Source organism: Carex rostrata, chromosome 26, assembly GCF_964058835.1.
Source record: "Carex rostrata chromosome 26, lpCarRost1.2, whole genome shotgun sequence".
Classification (NCBI taxonomy): domain Eukaryota; kingdom Viridiplantae; phylum Streptophyta; class Magnoliopsida; order Poales; family Cyperaceae; genus Carex; species Carex rostrata.
Genome location: NC_135943.1, coordinates 2,974,080 through 2,989,885, shown reverse-complemented (window position 1 = coordinate 2,989,885; position 15,806 = coordinate 2,974,080). Strand labels below are relative to the sequence as shown.

General features: G+C 33.1%; 2 protein-coding genes across 2 annotated transcripts; one reads left to right on the top strand and one right to left on the bottom strand.

Moving 5' to 3' along the window:
- On the bottom strand, nucleotides 1-2,518 carry LOC144544184 (peroxidase 1-like). Its single transcript, XM_078292602.1, has 4 exons — nucleotides 2,226-2,518; nucleotides 1,848-2,036; nucleotides 790-952; nucleotides 1-601 (listed from the first exon to the last, which is right to left on the bottom strand). The coding sequence occupies exons 1-4, from the start codon at nucleotides 2,439-2,441 to the stop codon at nucleotides 183-185; spliced, it is 987 nt and encodes a 328-aa protein (XP_078148728.1). The 5' UTR covers nucleotides 2,442-2,518; the 3' UTR covers nucleotides 1-182.
- Nucleotides 2,519-13,413: 10,895 nt separating this feature from the next.
- LOC144544182 (peroxidase 1-like) lies at nucleotides 13,414-15,787 on the top strand. Its single transcript, XM_078292600.1, has 4 exons — nucleotides 13,414-13,695; nucleotides 13,864-14,052; nucleotides 14,685-14,847; nucleotides 15,157-15,787. The coding sequence occupies exons 1-4, from the start codon at nucleotides 13,480-13,482 to the stop codon at nucleotides 15,573-15,575; spliced, it is 987 nt and encodes a 328-aa protein (XP_078148726.1). The 5' UTR covers nucleotides 13,414-13,479; the 3' UTR covers nucleotides 15,576-15,787.
- The last annotated feature ends 19 nt before the right edge of the window (nucleotides 15,788-15,806 follow it).

Genomic DNA, 15,806 nt, shown 5'->3' with positions numbered 1-15,806 from the left:
TTGTTTCTTCTTCTTTTTCTTCTTCCTCACCGTTTTATCTTTTTTTTCATACTAGAAAAATCACCAATAAAAGTAACTTTCAACCTCACTACACATTCGCAATCTCAAATTTATTATCTTTTGAACATGAGAAGAAAAATCCAATCGGCAATTAAAAAAAAAATGAACAAAAAGAACCCCAATTAATAGTTAACAATAGAACATGTCTTTCTGATCTCACCCTGGCTTCCTGTTAGCACACCAATATCTCCCATCTTAATCATCGACTCAGAAAAGTCTTGGAAGAATTCAGCCTCGAATCCGTTGGCATGCTTCAGGACATAGTCTCTGGTAAACTGGTCTGTCAGTAGAGCCCAGTCAGAGTGGAAGGCAGATCTTCTTTTAGCCACTTGTTTGTAATAACTCAGATCGAATGTCTTGTAACTGCCAGGATCCATCTCAATAAGTGTCGTGGTATCTGTCGGGCTACATTTTGATCTCAGTTTGGCTATGTAGTGCGGGTCCAAGAAGGGGTCGACATCGTTCAAGTTGTTTTTGCCGGTGAAATTGTACAAACGGTCTTGGATGCCTGCACAGTGTGCTGTTCCAATTGTGTGGGCACCTAAAATATATACAGAAGTGGAAATACATAAAGAACTTTTGTAAGTAACAGGTGATAAATGGGTTTTTCGTTTGAAATGGATCACCTTTGAAAGTCTCATCAAACAACTGTTCTTTATTGATTTTAAAAAAAAAATGGATCCAACCACAAATTTTGATGTTGAAAATTTTAAATTATGCATTATTTACCTGAAAGAACAACAAGGTCCTTGAGATCAAGGCCCTTGACAGCAAACATCTGAATCAATTGAGTGAGATTTGCTGTAGGTGGTGGTAGCTGATTGGTCTCATTTGCTATTGATATCCTGCCGTCTCTCCTTCCTAGCGAGACTGGCCATGTGGGCCCCTTGCTCTGAAAGATATTAAATTCGATATCAGATCCTCTATATTTTCTTCCCATATACATGGGGTAACTATTTCATAATCAAACTTCCTTCCCTATATATGCATTCATAAAGGTTGCAATTCAAATTGTTTAATCTTCTCAAAGATTGTCGACATTGATAGCCCGCTACAGTTTTAAAGGGGATTGTCTCTTGTAAAACAATTAAGCTGAACCAAAACAATTTGAAAACTGAAATCTATTTATTTTCACTTTATAGCTTTGACCTCTTAAACAATTTGGTTGATAAATTTAAATGCTGGCCCTGTTTTTCCGTTGATTCATTGAAGCTTAAATTTTCTTAAAAACTTATTTTATTGTTAGATATTGAAGTTGTCTAAATTTCATATTATATAACATTGATTCCTATACTTGCATGAGGAACAACGTACGCTTTGTTTATTCTTTTCATTATTTGTGTAATTTTGTGGCTAATGGATACAATTCACATAACACGTTTGCACACTTTGTTTTTTACCTTTATTATATCTTTCTTTTATTTTTTATTATATATTTTCATATTTATGTTTTAATGAAATTATCATGGTAGGCCAATTACCTACCACTTCAAAAAATTATTATAGAAGTATTGTATGAACATATTCTACATTTTTTTTTCAAAGGCAGTCATTTTACATTCAATACGAAGTCTTCACCCAAGATATATTGTAGTAATTTATGGTTAAATTTTAAATAGAAGTACATGAAAATTAACTGACAAGATTGCTGAAGATTACAGCTTCTGCTAAAGAAACCAGTATCTGTAATAGTCTAAATTGAGACCCCACTGTTGCAAACTGCTAATTGTTATTAATATAGTGCTTGTAGTAGGTATGAAATTAATTAATTTAAGAAACCCTCTTACCAACCAGACAGAATCCCGTGCCATCAGTGCGAGGACATCAGCACAAGAGACTGTGTTTGGGCATGCCTTCTCCAACTTAGCTTTCACCCTTTCAACTGAACCGAATCCTCGAACGCTAAGGTTCGGTGTTGCATCTTTCTCTGCTTTATTTCCAGATATTGCGTTCAGCAAAACAGAACCATCACAACCCTATACCACAAAAAAAATGACTTCAATTTCAATTGTGTTTTTGTAGGTATACTATGGTTAAACATGTTGCTGTTCTTTTTTAGTAATACATGATGAAAGCAAAAAGACATCAATGTAATAGCATCATAGTAATGGCAGCAACAAACCAAAACAAAAAATAAACAAGTAATCATGAAGACGATAGCATACCCTAACAAAACAATCGTGGAAATGCAGCCTGAGAAATGGACCAGCGAGACTTGGTGCAACAGAGAGTATTTGGATCATCTCTTTTCGCACAATTTCTTCGGCATTTGGACATGTCTTGCTATAGTAATCAACACTCAACTGTGCGCTTGTCAACCCCAAAACAAGAAGCAAAGTGGCCAACGGAACCAGGAGCACTTTAAGAGCTATTGATACCATTTTGAGAGGTATGGTATGATCAGTTGTTGTATGCTAGAACCAGACTACCTCTCCTTGTTACTTGTGTTGAGATGATCACTAGAGGTAGGCTAATGGTGCTTATATAGTAGCCATGAAAGCAAAAGTTGTTATTAATTGATGGGCCTTCCCATTATAGTAAATTTATTTTAATTTATGTATATAGTACAGCAAAGTCTGTGAGGTGGAATGTTCCAAACATGTTTATCTTTGTTTAAAAACATAAAAAAAAAGAACGAGATTGATATTAGCTCTTTTTTACAACATAAGAAAAAAAAAAAGGTCAAGCTTCATGTAACTTGAAGGAAAAATATTTGAACTTTTCTTTCAAGTTATGTATCTGACAAAACATTTCTTTGAAGTGTCCTGAATATAATATGAGTTTATTAAATGGAAAAAATTAATTCTCATGAAGAGACGGTAATAAAAGCTATCGTTGGAAACATATATTGTGTGTATATATTTGGAAACGTACATTAAAAAATTAACTCATTAAACTTATAAAATAAATATATTATAAATTAGTTTCCTTGTTATTTAATAAAGTTTCATTAAATTGCCATTTTGAAAAAGTTCAGATAAAACAAGACATCAAGTAATGGATTAATCGAACAAAATGACGACCCAAAATATAACATATCATGTCCAATAAATAACTGACTAAAAGGCCTATGGTTAATGTAATAAAAAAACTACTAAATGGAAAGAAACAATCGATTAAACGAGAATAATCAGGAATAATTGGAAATAATCGGTTCCACTTGATGCTCATTTGTAAAAGAAGCATCCATTAAAATTGTTATCTACTTGTGAATTAATTGTGATGCGACTTAGTCTTCTTTCATGCATGATGGAGGGAGAAGATATGGGCTAAAATGAGTTGTACCATGTTACTTCAACTAAATGCATGTTCTCTAGTTTCATTTCTAGCAAGGAAACAATTTGCCTTGAAAGTTAATAATTAGCTAGGAATTTTTTTTTTTAAATTTATTGAATAGATCAAGCCACAAACAAGTACAGTACGTCAACTACACCGATTATACTTATTTATTATCTTATTAATTTATTTGCGCCACACATATTCATTAGAGAACATATATTCTTCCACCTCATCACATGTTTGGTACATAGATTCTAAAATAAGGAACTTCTCCAAAGGTCAAAGTCGTTAGGCTAACATAGTTAATGTCCTGTACAAATCCTTTGTTGAATATAAGACATACAAGGGCCTGATTTATGTATGAAATATGATAGATAAATTACATACTAATATACTACTGAAGTAAGGAAAAGCTCAAAAGCTAGCAAAGAACAAAATATAAATGCTCTAAGTTTGACAGTCCACCAAAAAATAGTTATTGAAAAGAGTTACTAGATCTAAGCCTCCAACTTTGGAGCTGCCTGTACATTTTTTTAAAAATGTATATATATATATATATATATGGGATGGGCTATAAGTACTACTTCATGGAGTAAAACGCGTTTGTACTCCACGACGTATTTTCATTTTGAAAATCCAAACGACCGATCCGAACCGTTAGATGTGATCTCCATATTGAAATGTACTTGGAAACCAAAATTTACATTTTTTGGAATTTTTTTTACTATTTATTAAGCATTTTTCAAAATTTCTGTTTTGTTGTGAACAGTAAAAACAGTAAAATTTTCTGGACCATCGGATCAGCAATTTTAAAAAATGCTTAATAAATAGTAAACAAATTCCAAAAAATGTAAAATTTGGTCTCCAAGCACATTTCAATATGGAGATCATATCTAACGGTCGGATCGGTCGTTTGGATTTTCAAAATAAAAATATGGCGGCGTGGAGCACCAACTCATTTTACTCCATGGAGTAGCGTAGCTGATCCCTATATATATATATATATATATATATATATATAGAGTACGGCTAACGCGCTTCCTCTAGCATATGGGCCGAAATGCTTCCGGTGGAAATTTGAAATTTCAAAATCCAAAAAGTCGATCTGAACCGTTAATTTTCTTCTCCATATTAATATCTGCTTGGAGACCAAATTTTATATTTTTCTGAAATTTTTTACTATTTATTAAGCCACTTTGAAAATTGCTGATCCAACGGTGGCTTACCAAACAGTAAAAATCAGAAGCTACCGTTGGATCAGCGATTTTCAAAATGGCTTAATAAATAGTAAAAAATTTCAGAAAAATATAAAATTTGGTCTCCAAGCAGATATTAATATGGAGAAGAAGATGAACGGTTCAGATCGACTTTTTGGATTTTGAAATTTAAAATTTCCACCGGAAGCATTTCGGCCCATATGCTAGAGGAAGCGCGTTAGCCGTACTCTATATATATATATATATATATATTAAATCTTAGCAGCTGCTGTAAGGTAATCCTTTGAAATTTCATTCTAACATTTCAGTGGCGGCTTAAATGAACAATTTAATGTTCAATTTTTCCGTAAATGAACAATGTAATGGAATTTCTTTTAACAGGAAAAATAAAATTATGAAATACGAGGGGTTTAAAAATGTAGGAGTGTCTCATTTTTTTGTATGTGATTAAAATATGTCTCATTTAGAGATATGCACGTAGCAAGATAAGTTACCGAGAATTTTATTAATACTTTAAAAAATTATCAAATCTGCTCTCGCATTAAAATTAATTTTAAAAATACCTGATCGTCCAAACGTAGGGCGGTTAGAGCGGTCAGCTTTTTTCACCAAACCGCCTCATGTTTGGACAGTCAGCTTCTTTTTCTTTTGATCAAACCATCCAGCGCGGGACAGTCAGCTATAGTAAAAATATTACTGTAGCTGACTGCCTCGCCGCTGAGCGGTTTAGTAAAAAGAAAAAAAAGAAAAAAAAGAAAAAAAAAAAAGGTGACCGCTCAAATGCGGAGTGGTTTAGTGAAGAAAGCTGACTGGTCCACGTTTGGACGGTGAAGGCATTTCTAGAATTAATTTAAATACAAGGACATATTTTTTTTATAATTTAAATACGAGGACAAAATATATTTTATTTTTTAGGGTATTAATAAAAATCTCAGGAGAAGTTATATATATATGTAATATTTTTTTTTTTTTAAAGTTTGACAGCAGCTGTCAAGGATATATATGTAATATTTTCATATCATCAAAAATTGGATTTGATCGACTGTCTGAGACAAACTAGAGAATGCGCGTGGCTTTGCACCGCGGCTTTCGCAAACATTTGTCCATGCGCATGCACCTGTTTTGTTTGATATATACTTGTGCGCAACTGGTCCAGACTCTAGAGAGGTGAAATGATATCCTTAGCGGAGTTTTTAATCTGGTCCGTTCGTTTCGAATCGGACGGATCAGATTAAAAGTTTCGCAAATTTTGAGAAATTTTTTTAAAAAAATTCGGGCAAGATCTGATTTGATCCGTCCGATTCGAAACGAACGGATCAAATTAAAAGCTCTGCACGGAAAAACTCCGCAGAGGATACGCTTCCCCATAGAGGTGGTGGTACCAATGGATCTCGTATATACGTTTTGTTTGGTTTTTATTGGAATGAAAATCGGTGGACTTGTCACTTCTTTAAAGAAAAAGAAAAATAATAATCTTAAACAAATTACGTACATTATATAAATGAGTTAGGCTGGGGTGCTATGGATAGCATAGTGGCCTCTATGCTACGGCTCAATATTCGAGTTTTCAAAATCCAAACGGTCGATCCGAACCATTCATCTTATTCTCCATATTAATATCTGCTTGGAGACCAAATTTTACATTTTTCTGAATTTTTTTACTATTTATTAAGTATTTTACAAAATTGTTGATCCAACGGTGGCTGCACAAAACAGTAAAACCGTTGGATTAGCGATTTTCAAAGTGGCCTAATAAATAATTTTTAAAACCGCTATAGCGCCCGTAGCTCAAATAGCGTTTTGATACCATAGCGTAGCGTTTAGGGTCCAAAAACGCTAGCGACGCTATAGCGCGCTATTTAGAACACTGCTCATAACAAAGTAAGTATACTAACAGTAATTACTAATTAGTATAATAATAATGAAGTAGCAACAAAAATACTCAAGGAGTTTTATCCCATTTTGTAAACGGGAAATTTTAATTATGAAATACCCCACTTCTCAAAAAGTTTAATCAAAATACCTTCCCTTCAAATTTCTTGACAAAATACTAGGGCTGTCAACGAAATGGCTCAGCTCGTTAATTCTGGCCCGAGCCTGAACCAAGCGAGCTGGACCTAGGTCTCCCAAGCCAAAAGCCTTGGCTCAGCTTATGACAAGCCAGCCCAAGCTAGCTTACAAGCTAACAAGCTGGTTGACTGGGCTTTATTGGGCTACTGTTATACAAATTCAAAAATATAAAATAAGAAAACTCATTCATACATGCAACAGCCAAGCCCACTAAATATTATAAATACATGCAATAGCGAAGCCAATCCATGCAACAGCCCACTAAATATTATAAATTCATGCAACAACCAAACCAATTCATACAATTAAATTCATACAACGTATAAATTAATGCAACAGCCCACTAATGGGCCGAGTTGGTTATGGACCGAACTAGTTCGTTAACAGCTCAGTTCACTATCGAGCGAGCTGTTAGTGAGCAAACTAAATGCGAGTCACGAGCGATTCATGAGCTACAAGATTTTTTTGCCAGTCCTACAAAATACCCTTGTGAGACCCCAGATTAACCCCTCCTTACCCTCCCTCCTCTTTACTTTCACTGTTTTGACTTTTGACTGAGAAATTTTCTTTTTACCCCCGTTGTTAGCTGTGTTAATTCACCTATTTCAATTTGTTGGTTTTTTTTTCTCAATATTTCGTTCATTTATCAGGTTAACAATATGTAGACTTCTCTATGCATTAGAGTGATTGCTTTGAATAACAATTAAATAAAGCAAAAATTATATTCACATTATCGACCGTTAGGATTTTGAAAAGTCGAATATTGAGCCGTTGCACGGAGGCCCTCTATACTACGTGTAGCATATTAGCATATTCCTATATATATATATATATATAGTTAGGCTGGGGTGCTATGGATAGCATAGTGGCCTCCCGTGCTACGGCTCAATATTCAAGTTTTCAAAATCCAAACGGTCGATCCGAACCATTCATCTTATTCTCCATATTAATATCTGCTTGGAGACCAAATTTTATAATTTTCTGAATTTTTTTACTATTTATTAAGCCACTTTGAAAATCGCTAATCCAACGGTTTTACTGTTTTGTGCAACCACCGTTGGATCAACAATTTTGTAAAATACTTAATAAATAGTAAAAAAATTCAGAAAAATGTAAAATTTGGTGTCCAAGCAGATATTAATATGGAGAATAAGATGAACGGTTCGGATCGACCGTTTGGATTTTGAAAACCAGAATATTGAGCCGTAGCATAGAGGCCACTATGCTATCCATAGCACCCCAGCCTAACTCTCTCTATATATATATATATATATAGAGAGAGAGAGAGAGAGAGAGAGAGAGTCACTAATATGCATTCGGTAGCATATGGGCCGAAGTGCTACAGGTCCAAATTTGAAATTTCAAAATCCAAAAAGTCGATCTGAACCATTAGATGTGATATATATATTAAAATGTGCTTGGAGACTAAATTTTACATTTTTCTGAATATTTTTTACTATTTATTAAGTCACTTTGAAAATCGTTGATCCAACGGTGACTTCTGATTTTACTGTTTTGTTAAGCCACCGTTGGATCAGCGGTTTTCAAACCAGCTTAATAAATAGTAAACAAATTCCAAAAAATATAAAATTTAGTCTCCAAGTAGATTTTAATATTGATTAAATATCTAACGGTTAGAAGAGTGTCTCATTTTTTTTTGTTTTTTTTGTATGTGATTAAAATATGTCTCATTTAGAATGTTTGTATTAAAATAAGATATGCACATAGCGAGAGAAGTTATATATATGTAATACGTTCATATAATCAAAAATTGGATTTGATCAAACTGTCTGAAGGCTGCCATACTGTGACAAAGGGAAATTTTTTATCCATAAAAATTATAAAATTCGAACGTACAGAAATATAAAGAGTATCTCTTTTGTATCAAATATAGTAAGATCAGACTCATTAAATCTGATCTATAATTTTTTTTTGATCTGTGGTAGAGGTAAAAAGAAAAACAATTCCGATCCATAAATGAATTGATTTTCTACAGCACAAAATCATATGTAATCATTGATTTTCTACTAATACAATGAGTTTCGTGTCGTAGAAAATCAACCCCTTTATGGATCAAAATCATTGAGTCCGATCTATAATTTTCTAATTGATTTTCTGTGGTACAAAATCATTTGTATTCATAAATACAGAGAATTTTCTGCTACAGAAAATCAACCCATTTATGGATCGGATTCAATCCGATCCATAAAATTTTATATTTTTTTGTAAATTCTCTGTTCAGTTTTTTAAATGAGAAAAAAAAAATATAGATCGGACTCAAAAACGATCCCTATTCTGATATTTTTTTAATTTATTTTTTATTAATAAAAAAATCGGAGAGTGCGCGTGGCTTTGCACCGCGGCTTTCGCAAAGATTTGTCCATGCACCTGGTTTATCCGTTTACGACAGAATATGAAACAAAATTTCGACATAAACGGATAGATCCCGCACGGCCTTGTAAGGTTTATAAATTATTGGTGAACCGGTTATATGCCAATTTATGCGTTTTATTATGTAGCACTAACAGCTCAGCGGGTCACCTTTCTTGGTTTTCTTGCATATCCTCCAGTGCAGCTATCATGTGTCTTACTGATGTTCTACAGCATAGTGGCAAATGAATTATCCGGGTTCGGTTCGGAGAGGTAAAAAATTTGTGATTCGGAAATAATTCGGATATAATTTGAGAATGATTTAGAATTATCCGGCCAGAGATTTCAGTCCTACAAGAGAGGAAAAAAAAACAAAAAAAACAAAAGAAAAATATCGTGGAAATTAAAAATTCAAGAAAAATTCAGGAATAATTCGTATAATTCGGGAAAAGTTTGTAAAATTCACAAATCTTTTGGGTTTAATTATGCTAAAGTTCAGTTGACCGAATAATTCAGTGTTCGGTTCAGCATCACCAAAAAAATGAATTATTCAGGTCTAATTATCGAATCTTGTGACTAGGTTCTACATATATTTTTTTACCCGTTACATGTATGACTAGAGCTGTAAATCAGAAAAGTCAGAATGTTACTGTCCATCCGAGGAGTCTGAATTTAGCATAAAATTTATACGATCAAATTGATATTTCATGCATGGCTCGACTTCAAATTTTTGAAGACTATTCATATAATCAACTAAATCCTTCTAATTCAGAAAAAATAAGAGAAAAGATCGAGTTCTAGAGAACAATGATCCTCGGCCCCATTTCCTCACCCAAATTCAAATCTTGGTTTCGCATTTGGTTTTCCTCGGATCTACCAATTTGGACTCGTATTAACGCCCCAAATTTTGATTAAAATGTGACCTAAGGAACCACTTACGGTCAATGGGCCTGAGTTCAGGTACAAAGGGCTGAATTATAATTTATTTTTATATCGGCCCAAATTGTTATTTTTTTATTCAACAATTATACAATCTATGCCTAATGACACAAAAAAAAAAAGTGAGTTCATCTCCTCTACATCTTAAATCAGAAATAACAAAAACACTTTTGTTTAATTTTCTGACCTCCCTTTCTTTTAATATTTCCGTTCTAACCATACTCTTTAAGTGCAATAGACTCCGCTTTAAATATTTCAATTTTGACCCTTTTCTATTATTTAATTCGTAGAAAACATCAAACATGTCATTTGAAGACTTAACATAAGCAGTCAACTCTATACATGAATTTTGCTTAACAGCCTCTGCGGAAGTAGAATTTATTATAATGAGATTGAATTTGATAAAATAATAATAATAATTAAACAACAGTATATATAATAATATGTGAGTATCTGTAAGGGTAAAAATACTTAACAACATCGTTGTTCTCACAAATATCAATTTATGTCAGCTTACTCTCAACCATAGTTATTTTTTATACTCGTGAATATTTAGATTGATGCATATTTGTTGGTTAATTTAAACAAATATTTTATTAATTGACAACAAACTATAGAATTTTATTAAAAATAACAGAAATTACAGGTAAAATTTATTACATGTTGAACTTAAAGGTAGTTTAGCTCTCCTTTATCTCACTTAAATCCGCCTCTACTTTACTTGCAATTTCTGTTTGTTTGCTAATTAAATCTGAGCAGGTACAAGTCTGAGCATGATAAGTTGATAACATATAAAAGGAGGCAGTTTCATTTCATTAAAAAATAAAATTCATTATGCAATTTTAAGGCCAAGTGGCTTACAAACCAACGTCCATGTGTTTATTTTCATGATCATCATTAATTAGTTGGAACATAGATTTCTCATCTTAGCTTACTCATCAGCTTGAATAATTTAAAAAAAAAAAATAAGCTGGACCATGTGGCCATCTAAGCAAATTTTAAAGAGGCTTAAACCACTACGGCAACAAACCTCTTTGTCTATTAGCTCATAATAATGCAAAACAGATTAAAAGATGCAACGGATTACTGATTAGAGCTGTAATCCTAATTAACGATGGCTTAGCGACCTAATTCCTGGCCGCCGACACCATCTGCTTTTTTGTTTCATTGTTTGATTGTCATCAAATTTAAATACCAATGGATATCTATCATGTTTGTTTCTATATGTAAAAAGTACATATGGTTTAGTTTTGTTATACAGAGTTAGACGTAACCTAATTAGAATTTGATAGCTGTATACCAACAAACAAATACGCACACTACCCATCCACGACCTAGGCAAGTACACTTTTTTTAATCAGATATTTTGTTTTCATGCATAAGTTAGGGTGTAACTTTGTTTGGGTTTTGGTTTCAATGTTTTTCTATTCCATGACACATAATTTGCAGTATACATTAATTAATATATGTCCGCGTAAATTTATATTAAGTTTAGTTCATAAATTTGTACTTGTCAGAAATTGATATAATATATATATATATATATTTTTTTTTTTTTTGGAATTTTGCATAGAAATCCAAAAGTATTAAATATAACCATGCTTGTTGCGAAGGATACTAATAGGACATAAAATTAGAGTTAGTTGATATTATATTAGTACCTGAAGAAAATTCAAGACATTATTCCTTTGTTACTGCATTAATTGTAGACATTGTGGATGCAAATATTCAAATAAAAGTAAATTATTATCACTTTCAGATTTATAGCACTTATATTTATGTCATTGCACTAATATAAAATCAAGCTTGGTATATATAGAAAATAATTTATTAAGTTTTGACCTTCAATAGCTAATTAATTAATTAAGCATTCAGATGTCTGTATACTGCATAAAATTAATACTTGGTTAACAGTGTTAACTTAACACTTAACATTTTTAGTATACACTAAGACAAGGGTTCTCCTATATTATATTTTTCTTGAGAGAAAATATATGTTGAGTGTAATAGTAGTTCCTACTGGTGGTATAAAACATTCTTCAATAAACCCTGCAGATCATTGAATTCATATCACCTGAGTTAATGCAAATTTTGAGTTTAGATCCGGACCTTCCAATCTGCTTTAGCGCAAATATTAAAGGGCCCTCGGGCCGTATTGGACCGAAATTCTGAACAGACGGTATGGATCTAATCTCAAAATTTGAGTTACTTCAGAGGATTCGGACTCCTCACCATTTAGCTAACGTCCAGTAAAATAATTTTTTTTTACTAGGCATCAATTTAACAATATTTTCTAATTAATTAATGAGTGTGTTAGTTCTTATATTTATTAGACATTGATTAGTTATTAGTTAATTAATATCAAGAATTAATTGTTACTATAGTGGATAAATAAATAATGCTCTGGATTTGTGAGGTCGAAGGTTTATAATTCGATTGGAAAATTCTTATAAAATTATTAAAATTACAAAACTTGACTCATATTCTTAATTCCGAGTCAAGAAAAAAGAACCAAAACTAATATTAATTGTTAATATGGAACACCACAAAAGACCCAACTAATTATTCTTGCTTGAGGTTCCTTTCCGTAGTGGTTGCCAATATATAACTAAATAAACATCACGAGTTTACCAAACCTATCAGTGCACATGCAAAGGATTCTTCTTCTTGGTATCTATCCTGTTGTTTATGCATAACTATCTATCTGTCTATTGAATTGATTTGTTTTTTTTTATTAGCTTCTTTACTATATACTCATCCGACAGAGGTAAATAAACTTGTGGACTGTGCAGACCCTATGTTTTCTAGGTCAAGTAGTTAATAATATTTTTTTTGAAGACGCCATATTCCTCAGATTACTTATGTAAAACAAAATTGATTAGAATCTCCGAAATTTGAGCTTCAAACATTTCAAACACAATACATTATGCAAACTTTCTGGCTTTATGCTAGTTCAGCCAAAAGAGGTTTTATAACATATTGCCATTAAATAAATTGTACAAAAGATAAGATACTAAATGCATGTTCTTCTACATTATAAATGTCACTAATGATGATCCATCAAGTCGTGCATCACCCCGGTGCACACCTCCAGGCGGAATGAATCACGATGAAATGCAAATTTTATGAAATTCTATCCCTTTACAATAAAATTTTATCAGCGATGTCAAACATATGAACTCCAGCAATAACACCTCACTTTCTTTTATATGGACTTTTCCCATTTAAAATTACACACATCTTCCACACTTAGTACTTCAGAAGGAATATGTATATAAGCTTTCTTCAAGTTAGATGAAAATGATATATGAACCATTCAATTTTCTATGTTAAAATCCACTTTTTTGGAACATTCCACCTCACAGAGCCTGCTGGTACCACTTTAAACTAATCATGGGGCAGATAAGTTGCAGTTTATTACAAATTGAATACCTACCAATTGGTCACTATATAAGCAGCATTAGGCCACTTCACTTCCATCTCAAACCAAGTAACAGAGAGCTCTTTGTTCAAGTATACCTAAACAGGTTCCTTATATCTCATCATGGGATCAAGTACCCTTCAACTGCAACTGGTACTTCTTGCGACTTCTCTTCTTCTTTTGGGGTCAACGAGTGCGCAATTGAGTGTTGATTACTATAGCAAGACATGCCCAAAGGCTGAAGAAATTGTCCAGAATGAAATGAAACAGATTCTCTCTATTGCACCAAGCCTTGCGGGTCCATTGCTCAGGATGCATTTCCACGATTGTTTTGTTAGGGTATGCTGTTACCTTCATGATTACTTGTCTATTATTTGTTTCAGTGTCATGTTGTTGCTAGAGCTACCGCTACTATGATGTTTCAACATTGGTGCCTATTTGCTTTCATATCATGTTTAACCATAGTACCAATAAAAACACAATTTAAGTCAATACTTTCTTGTATAGGGTTGTGATGGCTCAGTTCTGCTTGACACGACACCTGGAAATAAAGCAGAGAAAGATGGAAGACCGAATCTCACCCTTCGAGGATTTGGTTCAGTCGAAAGGATTAAAGCTAAGTTGGAAAAGGCATGCCCAAACACAGTCTCTTGTGCTGATGTTCTTGCACTGATAGCAAGGGATTCTGTCTTGTTGGTAAGTAATTAAATTTCTTAACATAATTCTTCTGTGATTGGGCCTGAGTATAATTTACCTTAAAAAAGACGTTAGTTGAACCTGTTCTTCATACTTATGCATGCAGTGCATTTAAGAGCTAGCTCATGAATTTGTTGTTGAGTGGTTGTATCTTAGTCTACTATAGAAAACATCTGTCGGTATAGCAAACGCTATCACCAGACATTTTGCTTGTTAATTATTTTTAATAATGAATTAAGATGTTGTGGTACAGAAATAAACCTGCTAATTATGTTACCATAGGAATCCATAAAGCCCAAATTTACTAACACAAAGGAAAGGAGACAAAGTCTCACTTACAATACAGAAAACATATCTCCTCCAAATAAAAAACTACCACTTGACAGCCACTGTGTCAAGTTTCTCAAAAAAATAAAAATAAAAGAAAGAAGTGAAATCGATGCCTAAAAAATATGAAAGTCCAGTGTACAAATGAAAAACTGGCCTCAGCATTGAAAGCATTGCCGTAAATAACAACACTAAATGAATTTTTATCACAAGTTGCATGAAGATAAGGTTGGCACTTAATTAAGAAATAGCACACTATTTTATGTTAAAAAAATTATATGTGAAGAGATTTTTGATTGTTTCAGAGCAAGGGGCCTACATGGCCGGTATGGCTAGGAAGGAAAGACGGCATAATATCAATAGCAAATGAGACCAAGCAGCTACCACCACCTACATCAAATCTCACTCAATTGATTCAGATGTTTGCTGTCAAGGGTCTTGATATCAAGGACCTTGTTGTTCTTTCTGGTAATGAATACATTATTACAAAATTCTCATGATCAAAATTTATTCTTGGATCCATCATTGCTTTGTACTTAATTAGACTCTGAAAGGTGCTGATCCATTTCAATCCCAAGCCCATTAAATGCTTACTGTTTAGTGTTTAGGTATTTGCGTAGTATTTATAATTGGACCAGTCAAGTACATATCTAAGCCCAAATCCACACCTATGACAATTTTCACTACTCGGTATCAATAATTGACATATTTCTCGAAAAACTATATTTCTAAAGTATACTTCTAACAGAAGGTACTTACTTTTTTCTATATATTTAGGTGCCCACACAATTGGAACAGCGCATTGCTCAGGCATCAATGACCGTTTGTACAATTTCACGGGTAAAAACAACTTGAATGATGTTGACCCCTTCTTGGATACGAACTACATAGCCAAACTGAGATCAAAGTGTAGCCCAACAGATACCACAACACTCATTGAGATGGATCCCGGCAGTTACAAGACATTCGATACGAGTTATTACAAATATGTGGCTAAAATAAGATCTGCCTTCCACTCTGACTGGGCACTACTGACAGATAAGTTTACCAGAGACTATGTCCTGAAGCATGCGAACGGATTCGAGTCTGAATTCTTTCAAGATTTTGCCGAGTCGATGATCAAGATGGGAAATATTGGTGTGCTAACAGGAAGCCAGGGTGAGATCAGAAAGAAATGTTCTATTGTTAATTATTAATAGAAGTGTTTTTTGTTCTGGATTTGGCTTTATTTCTTTTTTTCCTTTTGAGAAAATAATTTATTTGCCGCTATCAGTACTTTCAAAAAAGAGAAAATAATTTATTTGAGATTGTGAATGTGTAATGAAGTTGAGAAATGTTATTAGGGAGGTTGTCAATAATTTGTTTCTTCTGTTTTCTCCTACTTGCAACAAAAAACTCTTTGATTCGTTTCCTTAATCTTCCTTTTT